At 52.2% G+C, this 17,717-nt stretch overlaps 1 protein-coding gene and 1 long non-coding RNA gene across 2 annotated transcripts in view; one reads left to right on the top strand and one right to left on the bottom strand.

The window, feature by feature from the left end:
* The window catches only part of LOC126941812 (uncharacterized), a 215,212-nt gene extending 209,481 nt beyond the window's left edge, over positions 1-5,731 (bottom strand). Inside the window, exon 1 of the long non-coding RNA XR_007721433.1 lies at positions 3,010-5,731. This is a non-coding gene — a long non-coding RNA (uncharacterized LOC126941812). The remainder of the gene's footprint in view (positions 1-3,009) is intronic.
* LIPE (lipase E, hormone sensitive type) overlaps positions 829-17,717 on the top strand; it is a 27,604-nt gene continuing 10,715 nt past the window's right edge. The window contains exon 1 of the mRNA XM_050768404.1: positions 829-1,959. Coding sequence (XP_050624361.1) covers positions 1,059-1,959 — 901 coding nt within the window. The 5' untranslated portion in view covers positions 829-1,058. The remainder of the gene's footprint in view (positions 1,960-17,717) is intronic.

Raw genomic sequence — 17,717 nt, 5'->3', positions numbered from 1 at the left:
CACCATTACCACCATCGTTATCAGTTATCATCATCAGTGGTCACTGTCTTTGAGTTTCCAATCTAGTACAGGATCATAGTTCAGTGCTAGAGAGATGGCATGGAGTATCTCAAATGTCATTCAGAAGGGCCTCAAGCTATAAAGATGGGAGGGCATGACATTAGTTTTTAGCATGGGAGTTAAATGATCAGAGTGACAATATAAGGAAATTAAACTGCCAACCTGGCTGGGCGTGATGGTTCACACCTGTAATCCTAGTACTTTGGGAGGCCTGGGGCGGGAGGGTGGCAGGCAGATCACTTAAGGTCAGGAGTTCAAGACCAGCCTGGCCAACATGGCAAAACCCCATCTCTACTAAAAATACAAAAATTAGCCAGGCGTGGCGGTGCGTGCCTGTAGTCCCAGCTACTTGGGAGGCTGAGGCAGGAGAGTCACTTGAGCCCAGGAGGTGGAGGTTTCAGTGAGCCAAAATAGCACAACTGCACTCCAGCCTGGGGAACAGAGCAAGACTCTGTCTCAATAAATAAATAAATAAATAAATAAATAAATAAATAAATAATCTGGCAACCATTTGTAGGAAGGAACAAAGAAGGAAATAATTATTACAACAACTACAGAGACTGCCCCCTGAATGACGCTTTCCTCAAACATCAGAATGAGAGAGGAAATAGGAACACTTATCCAGCATCTGGCTTCTATCATCCCAGATGACACAGAAGCCTAAACTGGGATGCTTGCCTTATGAGAAGAAACATTTTAACTGAGTGGTGGGTGGGGTGGGGCCCTGGGGCCCTATTTATGACACAAGAGAGCAAGCCCCTCCCTTCTTGTAAGAGAGTGCTGGGCACATAGCCTCCTCCTATTCCTAATCCTCCCACCAAAGAAAGAGGCACAGAGTTCACTACTTAGTGGGGGCCAGCTGTGATCGGCCCACTGCCAGCTGCCTTAAAAAGGAAGACCAATGATGCCAGGATGGAGTGAAACCCAAGGGAACGTGCCATCATGAGGAATCAATGAGATATCTGTGAAGAGAGAAGGCTGGGTGGGAGCCCAGAAGGATGAAACCTGGAAGATCAATATCTCCCGTGAGGGAAGTAACAATGGAGCCAGGTTCTAAGTCAGCATCTAGGCCAGACTGGCAACCTGAGCCACACCAGAGGCCTATAACCACGCCAGAGCCAGAAAAGACACCCATAGCCCAGCCAGAATCGAAGACCCAACAGGAGCCTGATTCAAGGCAAAGACCCCTCACCCAGCAGGAGACCCCTGCACAACATGATGCTGAATCCCAGAAGGATCCTAGAGCCCAACAAAAATCTGCTTCACAAGAGGAATTTCTTGCCCCACAGAAGCCTGCACCACAGCAATCACCTCACATCAAAAGGGTGCCCCTCACTCAACAGGAACCTGCCTCCCAGCAGGGACCTGGACTAGGAAAAGAATCTACAACTCAACAGGAGCCAGCATTGAGAGAAAGACATGTAGCCCAGCCAGGGTCTGGGCCAGGAGAGCCACCTCCAGTTCAACAAGAAGCGGAATCAACACCTGAGGCCCAGGCTAAACCTGGAGCCAAAAGGGAGCCATCAGACCCGACTGAATCTACATCCCAAGAGACACCTGAACAGTCAGACCAGCAAACAACTCCAGTCCAGGGAGCCAAATCCAAGCAGGGATCTTTGATAGAGCTGGGATTTCTAACAAAACTGCAGGAACTATCCATACAGCGATCAGCCCTAGAGTGGAAGGCACTTTCTGAGTGGGTCACAGATTCTGAGTCAGAATCAGAGGTGGGATCATCTTCAGACACAGAGTCTCTAGCCACGATGGGTGGAATGGTGGCCCAGGGAGTGAAGCTACCCTTCAAAAGAAAATCTGGTTATAAAGTGATGTCAGGATATGGTGGGACGTCGCCACATAAGAAAACCAGTGCCCAGAATCACAGACACTACCAGGATACAGGTGAGTTTGAACCTGGAGGAATTGAAGCCTCTCAGGGACAGTCATTCATTTACTTAAGAAATACTAAAAACTTATGGTGTATCAGGTTAGCTCTGGTTATCCTTCAACAATCCTGAGATAAAGATCAACATTCCCATTATTAAACAAACAAAAAAAAGCCGGGCACAGTGGCTCACGCCTGTAATCCCAGCACTTTGGGAGGCCAAGGCAGGTGGATTGCTTGAGGCCAAGAGTTCAAGATCATTCTAGCCAAGATGGTGAAACACCATCTCTACTAAAAATACAAAAATTAGCCAGGCATGGTGGCGGGTGCCTGTAATCCCAGCTACTCAGGAGGATGAGGCAGAGAATCGCTTGAACCCGGGAGGTGGAGGTTGCAATGAGCTGAGATCGCGCCACTGCACTGCAGTCTGGGCGACAGAGTAAGACTCCATCTCAAAAAAAGAAAAAACGAAGTCTCACTCTGTCGCCCAGGCTGGAGTGCAGTGGCATGATCACGGCTCACTGCAGCCTCAAACTCCTGGGCTCAAGCGATCCTCCTACCTCAGCCTCCCGAGTAGCTGGGACTACAGGTGCACCACCATACCCAGCTAATTTTTACATTTCTAGAGACGTGGGCTCGCTATGTTGCCCAGGCTGGTCTCGAACTCCTGGCCCCAAGCAAGCCTCCCACCTCGGCCTCCCAAAGTGCTGAGATTACAGGCATGAGCCACCGAGCAACTGGCCAACATCCTCATTTTATAAATGAGGACACTGAGGCAGAAAAATAAAGAAGTAAGGGTTCTTGCACAGGGCCATGCAGTTAGGAAGTGGCAAAGTCAGTATTTGAAGCCGGGGTCTTTCTCCCCTGGACCAGGCTCCCTCCCTACAGAGGATCTGGGGAAAATCAAATCCCAGAGTGGGAAGGCACTCTGGGCTAGGGACCAGGAGACGAGGAAAGTGGCCCTCTTGCCAGTATTCATTCATCCATCCACAGAAACTGACCAAGCACCAGCTCTGGGGCAGACACAGGCATAAGTCCCAGCAATACAATGCCGGATGGGACCTTACCCTTCTGGAGTTTCCATGCAGGCTAGGCAGAACATCGGGGCATCAACAGTCTCTCAGTTTACCAGGTCTGTCCTCTGCTGCCAGGAAGACACCTGCTTCCTGCCAGGTTGCCCCCATAGGGGACTCAGTCCAGCCAGGCGGAATGGCCTTGCGGGTTGTGTTCTCAGCAAGGAGGAGCTGGGAGGAGGTGCGGGAGCCGCCAAGGTCTCAGGCAAGGTCAGGGGCTGACGGCAGGAAAGTTGGGGGAGCAGCATCAGAGGATAACGGGCCCAAGGCTCTGGGCTCGCTGCAGGCGCTCTCTCGCCTTCTCTGCCTCTTCCCGGGGCCCAGTGCTGCCCCCTGCCTGCTTCATAGGAGCCCCAGGAAGCTCGGATCTTCCTTCTCTAGGCTCAAAACCCCTGCTATGGAGAAGGGAGGAATGCAAGTTTTATCTCTGGAACTGGAGGTTACTTGTTGAAGTCCCCTGTCGTGGGGGGAAAAAGCAACGCAGCCCTAATCCTGAAGTTGAGGGCATCTGTGAGGCCCTGGTCCAGAGGGCAGGCAATGGCGGCCCCACCGCCCAGAAGCCAGTCCGTCCTGTCTCTCCCAGAGCTGATAAGAGGGTAACGCGTTTCTCAGAGCCGGGGCTGGTGGGTATGCTTTGAGAGGGAAGGAGGAGGGGCAGCAGGCAAAGACAGGGATCGAGGTCTGCTCTCCCCAGTGCTGAGGATGGAAAGCTGTTTCTCCAGGCATCCAGAACACAGTCTCAAGGGATGCCCGCCCCACACCGCCACGGCGGGTGAGGCCGCCTCTCAGGCGGTCCAGAAGCAGTTAGCTGTGTGCGTGTGCGCAAGCCTCGAGCCTCCTATGTTTCCCGCCTTTTCTCAGGCATGCGTCGTTCCCTCTACCTCCGCTCTTGGGCCGGCCAGCGGCGTGAAGCTAGTGCGCAGGCGCCGAGCGTCCTCGCCACCACCACCCACCACCCCCATTCTCGGAAGCAGGGATTGGGGGGCTGAGACAGAGGGAGAAAGATCCCCCAGGAAAAGCGCAATAGGAGAACTAGGGGCCGGGAGAGGGAAGGCGGGGCTCCCTCCTCCAACGGCTCTCAGGCACAGCCACGCCTCCAGCGCTGGCGCCCCGCCTCGTCTTTGACTTGGCAGAGGACCTGGCCCGCCCCCACCCCAGGCGGAGGCCCAGAGGCGCCCCACTTTTACCCCTTCAAAAGGCGGGCCGGGCCGCGTTCTAGGGGATCCCTCCCTGGAAAGGTGAGTGGGATGGCGAGACTGAGCCAGCACATGGGAGGCTTCCCAGCACGTGGGAAGATTGGGACTTCCCTGCTGGGGTGCTCCCCGCGGGGCTCCGCACTAGTCCTGCCCGAAGGACGCTTTTCGCCGCCCCCAGGGCTGCCTTTTTGTTGGCCGCGAGCCCTTTAATGCGCGATAGGGGGGCGGAGCCAGATCTTAAATTCTGGCGGTTGGGGGCGGAGCATGGCAGCGGAGGGAGACCAGGATTGGCTAGGGAGCAGGACCCAGAGAATAGCAAGCTCGGGATTGGGTAATAGGGGGGCCCGACGGTAGTGTGTAGCGAGGATTGGCCCCCTGGGCAGGGCCTCGCGGCTGGAATTGGCCCCCGCGCGAGGACCGCGGGGAATTGATGGAGTCGGCCGGGGGAATGGAACCCGCCGAGGCCGCTATGGCCCCGGCCTCGAAGAATGCCAAAGAGGTCTCGAGGAGCCGCGGTCGCCGGCGGTGGCGAAAAGGCAAGGCCAAAGGTGAGCGCGCGGAGACCTGGAGCAGCCCGGAAGGAACCTCGTACATCCTGCGGGGGAGTGGGGACAGCGTGGACTGGTCCACTGCCACGAGGAGTGGGGGGGGTCTACGGACTGGCCCATTGCCGCTTGCGGGGAAAACGGGATGATCCACTGTGAGAAGGGGGTGATGTGAGAGCCGAGAGGCCCACCCTGGCACAGGGACTAGCTGACGCCCGGATCGGCTTGGGAGCAGAGTCCGGAATGCGAGCCTCGTGGACCCAGGTTCCCGCTCGGATTCCGTATTCGCTGTGTGACCAAGGGCAACGGCTGCCCTCAGTGTTTTTCCACCTGGGGAATGGTTCAAAAGCGCCGATGTTCAGGGCTCCAGCGCTCTTGAGAGGATAAGGGGGAAGGAAGTTAGCAGGTGTTACTCCAAGAGGAAGTCTAGGGGTGAGTCAAGGAGAGGTAGGAGGAAGGGGTACCCATAGTGGAGAGTGCAGCGAGGCCAGTAAAGCTCATCGCAGTCCCGGCCTCCCACTCGGCAAGTCAGTCCATCCATCCATCCATTCATTGTCAGCCCACCTGCTTCAGCCAGCTCCACTGTGGCCTACCCCTGGCCCCTACCCTTTGCAGGACAAATGGCCCTGGCTTGGCTTCAGACTTGCAGACCTGCACACCTGCCTCAGGAAAAGGGAAGGCCTGATTTCTCTAGGGTGTCACATTATTTTCAGGTCTCAAAAGGCAGAACAAAGGCTGACAGACCAACAGAAATGCTGCAAGCCTCAGGCAGGGGCAGGTCCTCAGTTACAAGCAGTTATCAATCAGCATGGGGACCTGTGGGAAGTTCCCATGCAGGAAGGAAACTAACACCACCCCTCAGCCCCCGGGACCCCAAACTCATTGCTTCCCCTGCCATAGAACACATCATTAGCCCAGAATAGACCTGGAGTTGGCTCCAGACACACGCAGGCTCAGACAGGCTCAGAGGGCAGACAGACTGAAGCCCAAGGGCACTCGCTGTCACAGCAAGACACTGAGCCTCACACCAGCATAGCATACCCAGAGGCAGTACAGACTGTAGTTAAGAAACGTGGGCGTTGGAGATCTGGTTCCTCAGGCTGGGAGCTGTGATGTGCTGGGCAGGAGACTCCCTCTTTCCCTGCCTCAGCTTTCTGAGCTCTAAAATGGGTATGATGATAGGAGTACCTCCTTTTGTGAGGTTAGAGTGAGTGTAGAGCATTTGGCACAGGCACACAGCAAACCCTCAGGAGAACTGAAGGTTATTGTTACTGTTAGTCCTCACTAGACAGTGAACATCCTAAAAGCAGGACTGTATCTGCCTTGTTTACCCTGTACTTCCAGAGCTTGGTATGCCAGGCAAATAGGCACTCAAATATTTATTGGATTAATAAGTGAAGGAATGTGTGAACTGTAACAGAGATCATAATACTCATGCTTCCCTTGGGGTTGTCATGAGGAGTCAGAATCCAGTTGGGCAGGGCTCCCTGCAAAATGAGCCATTCACAAAGGCTCATTCCTGCAAACTCTAAGATTTGCCTGTCATTATTTCCTAAGGCCCCGCCCTCGTGCCAGGCTTTAGATAAATTAATCAGACCTCACTCCTGCCTCAAGGGCATCTGGGCTGGCTGGAGCAATCCTCGTCATCAGTTTCATCTTGCCAGTAACTGGATGAGGCTAGTGTCCTTATGATCACCCCATTTCCCAGATGATGACACTGGGGCTCTGAGGGACCAAGGCCGCCTAGGCTTCCTTACTTGGCCAGTGAGGGCAAAGAGATGGCTGCCCCAGCCTCCTCCAGGCAGGGAGTTTGTGGGCCCACAACTGCTGTGGGCCCAAATTTGATTCTGGGCCCAAGAGGTTCCAGTCACACAAATTCGTTCAGCAGACATTCATTGAACACTGAGTTGTGCTAGGCCTGGGCTCTCGGTAGCAAGAAGAACAGCTTCACAGTTGAGCTGGGGACACAGATGTTACTCAGATAAGACTATGATTGTAAACTGTCATAAATACAACAGAGAAAAACACCCTGGGAAGATAGAATTGGGAGGCTTCCCAAGGAGGCAATATTGGACCCAAGGATGGACAGGCGTTAAGTGTGCAGGGGGCAGGCAGGGGAACAGAGTGGACAGGATAGAGAAAGACCTGAGGCTTGAGGAAGCATTGAGTTACAGTACAGAGGGAGCTCAGCCAGGGCCAGGAGGAAGAGGAAGAGGAAACAGCTCAGGCAGGTTAAGAGAGGAGGATGGTAGCTGGGTACAGTGGCTCACACCTGTAATCCTGGCACTTTGGGAGGCCAAGGTGGGAGGACCCCTTGAGTCCAGTAGTTTGAGGCCAGCATGGGCAACATAGCAAGACCCCACCTCTTTTTTTGTTTTTTTGAGACAGAGTCTCGCTCTGTCGCCCAGGCTGGAGTGCAGTGGCACGATCTCGGCTCACTGCAAGCTCCGCCTCCCGGGTTCCCACCATTCTCCTGCCTCAGCCTCCCAAGTAGCTGGGACTACAGGCGCCCGCCACCTCGCCCAGCTAGTTTTTTGTATTTTTTAGTAGAGAAGGGGTTTCACCATGTTAGCCAGGATGGTCTTGATCTCATGACCTCGTGATCCACCTGTCTCGGCCTCCCAAAGTGCTGGGATTACAGGCTTGAGCCACCATGCCCGGCCTGCAAGACCCCATCTCTAGCAAAAATACAAACATTAGCCAGGCATTGTCGGGTGTACCTGTAGTCCCAGCTACTTGGGAGGCTGAGGTGGGAGGATCAGTTGAGCCCAGGAGGTTGAGGCTGCAGTGAGCTGTGATGGCACCACTGTACTCCAGCCTGGGCAACAATGAGACTTTGTCTCAAAAAGAGAGAGAGAGGCCGGGCACGGTGGCTCACGCCTGTAATCCCAGCACTTTGGGAGGCTGAGACGGGCGGATCACGAGGTCAGGAGATCGAGACCATCCTGGCTAACATGGTGAAACTCCGTCTCTACTAAAAATACAAAAAATTAGCCGGGCGCAGTGGCGGGCACCTGTAGTCCCAGCTACTCGGGAGGCTGAGGCAGGAGAATGGCGTGAACCCAGGAGGCGGAGCTTGCAGTGAGCCGAGATCGCGCCACCGCACTCCAGCCTAGGCGACTAAGCAAGACTCCATCTCAAAAAAAAAAAAGAGAGAGAGAGAGGAGGATGGTACCTGGCTTGGGAGGCCATGTCCAGGATTGGGGGCTTTATCCTGAAAGCAAAGGAGAGGGTGAAGGGTTGGAAGTATGTGAACAGATTTATGTTTTAGAAGGATCCTGTGGCTGCTATGCAGACAACAAAGAGAACAAAATCAGAAATATATAAAGAGCTGTCACAGTCACCCAGATAATGATGCTACAGCCTGCACCAGGGAGGAGGCAGTGGAGGTGGGGAGAAGGGCCAGGTTCCAGAGGCCTTTGGTAGGCAGAGTGGGCAGGACTAGGGGATGGATTACATGGGAGATGGTGTGCGGGGAGGTGGCCAGGATGACATCCTGGGTTCCAGCTTAGGCAAATGAGGAGAGGGTTGTTCTCAACACACACGCAGAGACCAAGACATGCACAAGCATGTATATCCGTTTATACATAAACAAATACGCCCACACAAGCTCACAGGCCAAAGAAACAGAGACACAGATACATTCACAGGCTAAGAAACACACATAGGCCATGACACTTGCATACGAACATTCATACCTTCAAACGTACCAGTGCCGACGGACACAGGCCAGGACACGCTAGCCATGACACATACCTGCAGAGGTGCATATGTACACGTGAACCCCAGACACCCTCACACCTGACCAGAAAGCATATACTTTGAAGCACAGACAGAGGGAGCAGCACACAGAAACAGCAGAGATCAGCAGCGCTGCCCTGGAGCTGCCCCCTGCTGGCCGTGTGACCCCAGGTGGTCACGTCACCTTTCTGTACCTCAATTTTGTCATCTGCCAAAAGGGATGATAATGGTCCCTCCCTCATGGGTTGTGGGGCAGGTGACATGAGTCACTTCGCATACAACACATAAAGAAATCTCATCACCTCCCTTGAGAATGAAAAAAAAAAAAAAACCCACAAGAAAAGAAATCCCAGCACTTTGGGGGACCGAGGTAGGAGGATTGCTTGAGCGCAGGAGTTCGAGACCAGTCTAGGCAACATAGCTAGATTTGATCCGTATTTCTAAATTCACACACACACACACACATACAGAAAGAGACCAGGCACCAGGCACACAGAGACTGTTGGTGCAATGTTTGCTCTTTTATTCAGCCACTCATTGTCCCCGCCTGCATCTGATTCTAGGCTTCCCGACTTCAGAAGCCTTTGCTTCCTCCCAGGCCCCAGACCTGGCCCTTCCTCCATCCCCTATCCACCCCCACCCCACTTCCTTCCCCACCGCCCTCCTTATTCCTGCTTAGTCCCCAGAAGTCGGATTCAGCTGTCCAGAAGCTCTTTAGGGCAAAGAAAGGTCCAGTGCCCAGTAAGTGGGACACCCCCCAAAGCCAAATCCCCTCTGCCCTACCTCTGCCCTAGTCTGCACCCACGGCCCCAGTGGGCCTGCCCCTGCCCCAGTGCCCTCTGCCAGGGATTCCTGGCGAGTTCTGGCAGCCTCAACATCCCTTCCTGCCAGCTCCACCCAGCCCAGCCCTCAGGGAGCAGCCTGGAACAGGACAAAGGGCAGAGCTCTGGAGTCCCTAGTGCCTGGGTCCAGCCCCTTCCCCACTCCTTTGTGTAGTCACTTGTTTTGTCGGAAATGTCACCTCTCCTCATCTTTTTATCTTTTTTTTTTTTTTTTTTTTTTTTTGAGACAGAGTTTCACTCTTGTTGCTCAGGCTGGAGTGCAATGGTGCGATCTCTTCTCACCGCAACCTCCGTCTCCCGGGTTCAAGCAATTCTTCTGCCTCAGCCTCCCGAGTAGCTAGGACTACAGGCATGTGCCACCACACCCGGCTAATTTTGTATTTTTAGTAGAGACGGGGTTTCTCCATGTTGGCCAGGCTGGTCTCGAACTCCCGACCTCAGGTGATCCACCCGCCTCGGCCTCCCAAAGTGCTGGGATTACAGGCATGAGCCACCACGCCCAGCCCCCACTCCTTACCTTAAAAGATCCCTACCAGCACGGATGCTACCACTTTACCAAGGGATGGCAGTGCACCAGGCACTGCCTAAGGGCTGAATAAAACAGGCAAAAGTCCCTGCCCTCAGGGAATTTACAATCTAGTGGGGGAGATAGAGAGCAAACAATATAAATTCAGGCATGTCTCAGAGATATTTGGGGTTTGGTTCCAGACCACTTGATAAAGCGAGTCACACAAATTTGTTGGTTGCCCAGTGCATAGAAAAGTTATGTTTACACTATCCTATACTCTATTAAGTGTACAATAACATATGTCTAAAAATACCATGTACATATTTTGTTTGTTTGTTTGTTTTTTCTGTAGAGACGGAATCTCACTATGTTGCCCAGGCTGGTCTTGAACTCCTAGCCTCAAGTGAGCCTCCTGCCTTGACCTCCCAAAGTGCCGGGATTACAAGCATGAGCTACCACAGCTGGCCCCATACTATGCTAATGATCATCTGAGCCTTCAGCAAATCCTCATCTTTTTGCTGGTGGAGGGTCTTGCCCCAGTGGTAGTGGCTGCTGACTCACGAGGGTGGTGGTTGTGGAAAGTGGCTGTGGCAGTTGCTTAAAATAAGGTAACAATGAAGTTTTCTGCTTCAATTAACTCTTTCACAAAACAGTTCTCTGTAGCATGTGATGCTGTTTGATACCATTTTGGCCACAGTAGAACTTTCAAAATTGGGGTCAGGCCAGGCACAGTGGCTCACGCCTATTATTCCAGCACTTTGGGAGGCCGAGGTGGGCAAATCACCCAAGGTCAGGAGTTTGAGACCAGCCTGGCCAACATGGTAAAACCCCGTCTCTACTAAAAATTCTAAAATTAGCTGGGCATGGTGGCAGGCGCCTGTAGTCCCAGATACTTGGGAGGCTGAGGCAGGAGAATCACTCGAACCTGGAAGGCGGAGGTTGCAGTGAGCCAAGATCGCACCATTGCACCCCAGCCTGGGCAACAAGAGTGAAACTTGTCTCAAAAAAAAAAAAAAAAAAAAAAAAAAAAAAAAACGGGGGCAGTCCTGTCAAAGCCTGCTGGTGCTTTATCAACCAAGTCTATGTCATAGTCTAAATCCTTTGTTGCCATTATTCCTGGCTATCAAATGTATTTCTTTTTTTTTTTTTTTTTTTTTTTTTTTTTTTTGAGACGGAGTCTCGCTCTGTCGCCCAGGCTGGAGTGCAGTGGCGCTATCTCGGCTCACTGCAAGCTCCGCCTCCCGGGTTTACGCCATTCTCCTGCCTCAGCCTCCCTAGTAGCTGGGACTACAGGCGCCCGCCACCTCGCCCGGCTAATTTTTTTTTTGTATTTTTAGTAGAGACGGGGTTTCATTGTGTTAGACAGGATGGTCTCGATCTCCTGACCTCGTGATCCGCCCGTCTCGGCCTCCCAAAGTGCTGGGATTACAGGCTTGAGCCACCGCGCCCGGCCTGTATTTCTTTTTTTAATTTTTTTTTTTTTTTGTAGATGGGGAGGGTCTCACTATGTTACCCAGGTTAATCTCAAACTGGTCTCAAGCTATCTTCCTGCCTTCGCCTCCCAAAGTGCTGCAAGTACAAGTATGAGCTACCGCACCCAGCCTACAAAATGTATTTCTATTTTAAAATGTATTTCTAGTTTTTATTATTTAATAAGACTTAGAGCTAGGCATGGTGGCACATGCCTATAATCCCAGCTATTCAAGAGGCTGAGGCAGGAGGATCACTTCAGGTCTGATGTTCAAGACCAGCCTAGGCAACACAGCCCTATCTCTTAAAAAATACAAAAAGTTAGCCAGGTGCAGTGGCTCTCACCTGTAATCCCAGCTACTCAAGAGCCCAAGGCAGGAGGATCTCTTGAGGCCTGGAGTTCAAAACCAGCTACCTAGGCAACGTCGCAAGACTCTGTCTCTAAAAACCTGAAAAAAAAAAAATTAACCAGGCATGGTGGTGCCCATCTGTAGTCCCCGCTACTCAGGAGGCTGCAGTGGGAGGATCACCTGAGCCCAGAAGTTCAAGGCTGCAGTGAGCTATGATCGCACCACTGCACGCCAACCCGGGCGACACAGCAGGAATCCATCTCTAAAACTGAAAATTAAAAAAATAATAATAACATAATAAGACTTAAAAGTTGAAATTATTCCTTGGCCGGTGGGCTGCAGAACAGATGATGTGTTAGCAGGCTGGAAAACAACATTAATCCACTTGTATGGCTCCACCAGGGCTCTCTGGTGACCACGTGCATTGTCATTGAGAAATATTTTGTTTTTTTCTGTGCAGTCCGTCTGTTCAACAGTGGGCTTGAAATATTCAGTAAACCATGCTATAAACAGACATGCTGTCATCTAGGCTTTGTTCCATTTAAGAGCACAGGCAGAGTACATTTGGCGTAATCTTGAGGGCCCTAGGATTTCTGGAATGATAAATGAGCACCGACTTCAACTGAGTCACCAGCTGCATTAGCCCCTAATAAGGGGGTCAGCCTGGCCTTGAAGCTTTGGAGCCAGGCACTGACCTCCCCTCCAGCTATGAAAGTCCTAGATGGCATCTTCTTCCAATACGTGGTGGTTTCATCTACACTGAAAATATGTTGCTTAAGGCAGCCATCTTCATCAGTGATCTTAGCTAGATCTTCTGGATAACTTGCTGCAGCTCCTCCAGCAGCACTTGCCACATCACCTTGCAATTTTTTTTTTTTTTTTTGAAATGAAGTTTCTCTCTTGTTGCTCAGGCTGGAGTGCAGTGGCACCATCTTGGCTCACTGCAAGCTCCGCCTCCCAGGTTCAAGTGATTCTCCTGCCTCAGCCTCCCAAGTAGCTGGGATTACAGGCATGTACCACCACCATGCCCAGCTAATTTTTTGTATTTTAAGTAGACACGGGGTTTCTCCATGTTGGTCAGGCTGGTCTCAAACTCCTGACCTCAGGTGATCTGCCTGCCTCAGCCTCCCAAAGTGCTGGGATTACAGGCGTGAGCCACGGTGCCCGGCTGTCACCCTGCGCTTTTATGTTACAGAGATGCCTTCTTTCCTTAAACCTCATGAATCCACCTCTGCTAGCTTCCAACCTTTTTTCTGCAGTTTCCTCACCTCTCTCACCCTTCATAGAATTGAAGAAGGACAGGGCTTTACTCGGGATTAGGCTTTGGCTTAAGGAAATGTGGCTGGTTTGACCTTCTATCCAGACCATTCAAACTTTCTCCATATCCACAATAAGGCTGGTTCACTTTCTGGTTTGTTTTTTTTTTTTTGTTTTTTTTTGGTTTTTTTTTTTTTTTTTTAGACAGAGTCTCACTCTGTCGCCCAGGCTGGAGTGCAGTGGCGTGATCTCGGCTCACTGCAAGCTCCGCCTCCCAGGTTCACGCCATTCTCCTGCCTCAGCCTCCCTAGTAGCTGGGACTACAGGTGCCCACCACCACACCTGGCTAATTTTTTTGTATTCTTAGTAGAGACGGGGTTTCACCATGTTAGCCAGAATGGTCTCAATCTCCTGACCTCGTGATCCGCCCACCTCGGCCTCCCAAAGTGCTAGGATTACAGGCGTGAGCCACCACGCCTGGCCAAGGCTGGTTCACTTTCTTATCATTCACGTGTTCACTGGAGTAGCACTTTTAATTACTTTCATGAATTTTTCCTTTGCATTCACAACTTGGCTAACTGGCAGAAGAGGCCTAGTTTTTAGCCTGTTTCTGCATTGGACATGTCTTCCTTACTAAGCTTAATCACTTCTAGCTTTTGATTTAAAGTGACAGACACAAGACTTTTCTTTCACTTGAACACTTCGAGGTCATTGTAGGGTTATTAATTGGCCAGATTTCTATTTTATTTTATTTTATATTTTATTTTTCATTTCATTTCATTTATTTGAGACAGAGTCTCGCTCTGTTGCCCAGGCTGGAGTACAATGGTGTGATCTTGGCTCACTACAACCTCCACCTCCCAGGTTCAAGGGATTCTCCTGCCACAGCCTCCCGAGTAGCTGGGATTACAGGCACACACCACCACACCTGGCTAATTTTTTTATTTTTAGTAGAGATGGGGTTTCACCATGTTGGCCAGGCTGGTCTCAAACTCCTGACCTCAAGTGGTCCACCTGCCTTAGCCTCCCAAAGTGCTGGGATTACAGGCGTGAGCCACCACACCCGGCCTCAATAGTGTATGTCTCAGGGAATATGGAGGCTCAAGGAGAAGAGAGATGGGGGAAATGGCTGGTCAGTGGAGCAGTCAGAACACACACAACATTAATCGGTAAAGTTCGCCCTCTTACGTGAACATGGTTGGTGGTGCCCCCAATTACAATAGTAACACCAGAGATCATTGATCACAGATCATCATAACAGATATAATAATAATGAAAAAGTGTGAAACACTGTGAAAATTACCAAAATGTGACACAGAGACACAAAGTGAGCTCCTGCTGTCAGAAAAATGGTGCCAAAAGACTTGTTTGAAACAGGGTTGCCACAAACCTTCAATTTGTAAAAAATGCAATACGTGCGAGGCACAGTAAAGCAAGGTATTCCTGTAGTAAATTGTATAATATGCTAGACGGTGACAAGTGCCACAGAGAAAAATCACCCAATACACCATCTCAGGAAGGCCGAGTGAGCCCACAAAGCAAACCGCATGCAGAACACATGGGCCATGGCCCCACTTATAAACCTGTCTCCCATCCTGAGCCAGCAGAATGACCAAGTGCAGTTTCCAGATGAGGAAAACAGACTTATCCAGTGTTGCCAGCAAGGGCTTGGGCCATCATCCCATTTTCTCTTTCTTTCTTTCTTTCCTTCTTTCCTTCTTTCCTTCTTTCCTTCTTCCTTTCCTTCGTCCTTTCCTTTTTTTTTTTTTATTTTTGAGACGGAGTCTTGCTCTGTCGCCCGGGCTAGAGTGCAGTGGCATGATCTCCGCTCACTGCAAACTCCGCCTCCTGGGTTCATGCCATTCTCCTGCCTCAGCCTCCTGAGTAGCTGGGACTACAGGTGCCCACCACCGTGCCCGGCTACTTTTTTGTATTTTTAGTAGAGATGGGGTTTCACTGTGTTAGCCAGGATGGTCTCGATCTCCTGACCTCATGATCCACCCGCCTCGGCCTCCCAAAGTGCTGGAATTACAGGCGTGAGCCACCGCACCCGGCCTCCTTTCTTCCTTTCTTTTCTGACAGAGTCTCGCTGTATCGCCAGACTGGAGTGCAGTGGCATGATCTCGGCTCACTGCAACCTTCACGTCCTGGGTTCAAGCCATTCTCCTGCCTCAGCCTCTCAATAACTGGGACTACAGGCATGCGCCACCATACCACTAATTTTTGTATTTTTAGTAGAGACGGGGTTTCACCATGTTGGTCAGGATGGTCTCAATTTCCTGACCTTGTGATCCACCCACCTTGGCCTTCCAAAGTGCTGGGATTATAGGCATGAGCCACGGTGCCTAGCCCACATCATCCCATTTTCACAGCTGCAAGCCTAACACTGACTCCTGAGGCCTCTGTCTATCCATCTATCTGCCAGCCCTGGGAAGAGGCAGTCCTCTCCCGAGCTAACTAGCCCCTCTGCCCTCACTCTGCCTCTTCATGCCTTCCTTCCTGCTTCAGATATCCACTGAGCATCTGCTATGTGCCAGATCCCATGGTGGGCCCCAGGGCCACCTGGGGGATGACAGTCCGGGACAGAAGATTCACTTCCAGCCAAGCAAATGACCCTGAGGCCTCAGGGCCCCTCAGTCACACAGGCCCCTTCTAAGGCCCAATCTTTTTTTTTTTTTTTTTTTTTTTTTTTAAAGACAGAGTCTCACTTTGTCACCCAGGCTGGAGTGCAGTGGCACGATCTTGGCTCACTGCAAGGTCCGCCTCCCGGGTTCACGCCATTCTTCTGCCTCAACCTCCTGAGTAGCTGGGACTACAGGCGCCGCCACCACGCCTGGCTAATTTTTTGTATTTCTAGTAGAGACGGGGTTTCACTGTGTTAGCCAGGATGGTCTCGATCTCCTGACCTCATGATCCGCCCGCCTCGGCCTCCCAAAGTGCTGGGATTACAGGCGTGAGCTACCACGCCCGGCCCAAGGCCCTAATCTTGTACTTGTAATTCTGTATTTCTTCTTCCCAAAGGGCCACGCCCCTGTACCTTATAAGTTTCATGGCTCCATAAAACCTAGTCCTGTCCTGGGGGAGATGAACAAACGTAGACAAATTATAAAGTGTCAAATGGCAGGATGGAACAGAACTAAGTATCATGGCAGAAAATAATGGGGGCATGCATATCTTAGATGGGGAGGAGCAACTGGGGAGTACCTGTTTGAGGTGACAAGCTGAGGCCAGACAAGGAGTGTGTGGAATGACACAGGTGAATGACATGGGTGAAGCATCTCTCTGAGCCTCTGTTTCCCTATGTGTGAGGTGGGGATGCCAATCACAGCAGGGTGGGCTGAGAGGGGTAAGTGGCAGATCCAGGGTACCCAGTATGTTCAACCACCCAGTAGGACCAGCAGGCAGCTCAGGCCCCTAGCTGAGCCTGGCACTGCCCTTAATCGGCTTTTGTCCTTCCAGGAGGGACAGGCAGGGCTGGCTACCTCCTCTCTCCCCCCAACAGCTGGGGCTGGCTGTGCCAGGGCCAGACTAGGAGGCGGGAGCTGAGATCACTGGGCCTTTGGCTTCCTGAGTCCTCTCTGGGGAGAGAGAGGGCAGCCTGGCTGGGTGAGAGGGGACAGTTTGTTCAGGACTGGGGCTGGGACTCCTGGGTCCTAAAGGATGAAGGGGCTGGGGCTGTGGACTCCTGGGTCTGAGGGAGGAGGGGCTGTGGGTGTGGACTCCTGGGTTCTAAGGCAGAGGAGCCTGTAGCAGGACTACCAGTTGAGCTGAGTCTGCGAGCAGGTGGGGGGCAGGGCAGGGAGCTGGGCCCTCTACTCTGTTTACAGCACGTGGTCCTCACTGATCTTTCAGGGGGGGAGGTGGCTTGTGCGGCTACACCCTGGGCAGGCCAGCCCCGCCTCCGGGTTTATAGCCCCAGGCTGCTACTGGCACAAGCCACACACCAGCAGTCTCAGCCCAGGGGAGCTCGGAAGATGCCTAGGAGGGGTGAGTGTGCAGCCAGCTGAGAGACAGGAATGGCCGCTGCCAGGCCCCAGGACCTAGAAGGGAAAGGAAATACCTTCTTCTAGGGGAAGAGGCAAGCTGCTGGGCTTTGGGAGGGAAGTCCCTGGAGTAGATGGTAGCATTCCACCAACGGCAGCTTGTTGAGGACCTGAGTGACAAGGCATCCAAGAAACAGGACGGCCTGAACGCCTGGGAAAGGATCTCAGAGGGAAGATCATTGGGGACTGGGAAGTGTGGTGAATCAGACGTAGTCCAGGGCAAATTTTGAGACGTGGTTTCCAGAGTCCTGGCGGGGAGCCCCACGTAAGTGTGGCTGTGGACTCAGAGAGCTGGGTTTACAAAAGCTCTGCCACTTGCAGTGCAGCTTTAACCTCCTCACTTAAAACCTGAGCCTCGGCAGGGCGCGGTGGCTCATGCCTGTAATCCCAGCACTTTGGGAGGCTGAGGCAGGCAGATCTGAGGTCAGGAGATCGAGACCATCCTGGCTAACATGGTGAAACCCCGCCTCTACTAAAAATACAAAAAATTAGCCGGGCATGGTGGTGGGCGCCTGTAGTCCCAGCTACTCAGGAGGTTGAGGCAGGAGAATGGCGTGAACCCGGGAGGCGGAGCTTGCAGTGAGCTGAGATCGCGCCACTGCTCTCCAGCCTGGGCGACAGAGCGAGACTCCATCTCAGAAAAAAAAAACCTGAGCCTCAGTTTCCTCTCCTGTAAAATGGGGATGCTGGCAACAATAGAGATTTGAACCTAGGTGACATGGGTCCCAGAGGGTTAGCGCGCTAAAGCAG

This window comes from Macaca thibetana, chromosome 19 (assembly GCF_024542745.1).
Source record: "Macaca thibetana thibetana isolate TM-01 chromosome 19, ASM2454274v1, whole genome shotgun sequence".
Lineage (NCBI taxonomy): Eukaryota > Metazoa > Chordata > Mammalia > Primates > Cercopithecidae > Macaca > Macaca thibetana.
The sequence above is the reverse complement of the archived record's forward strand: the minus strand, read 5'-3'. Positions and strand labels throughout refer to the sequence as shown.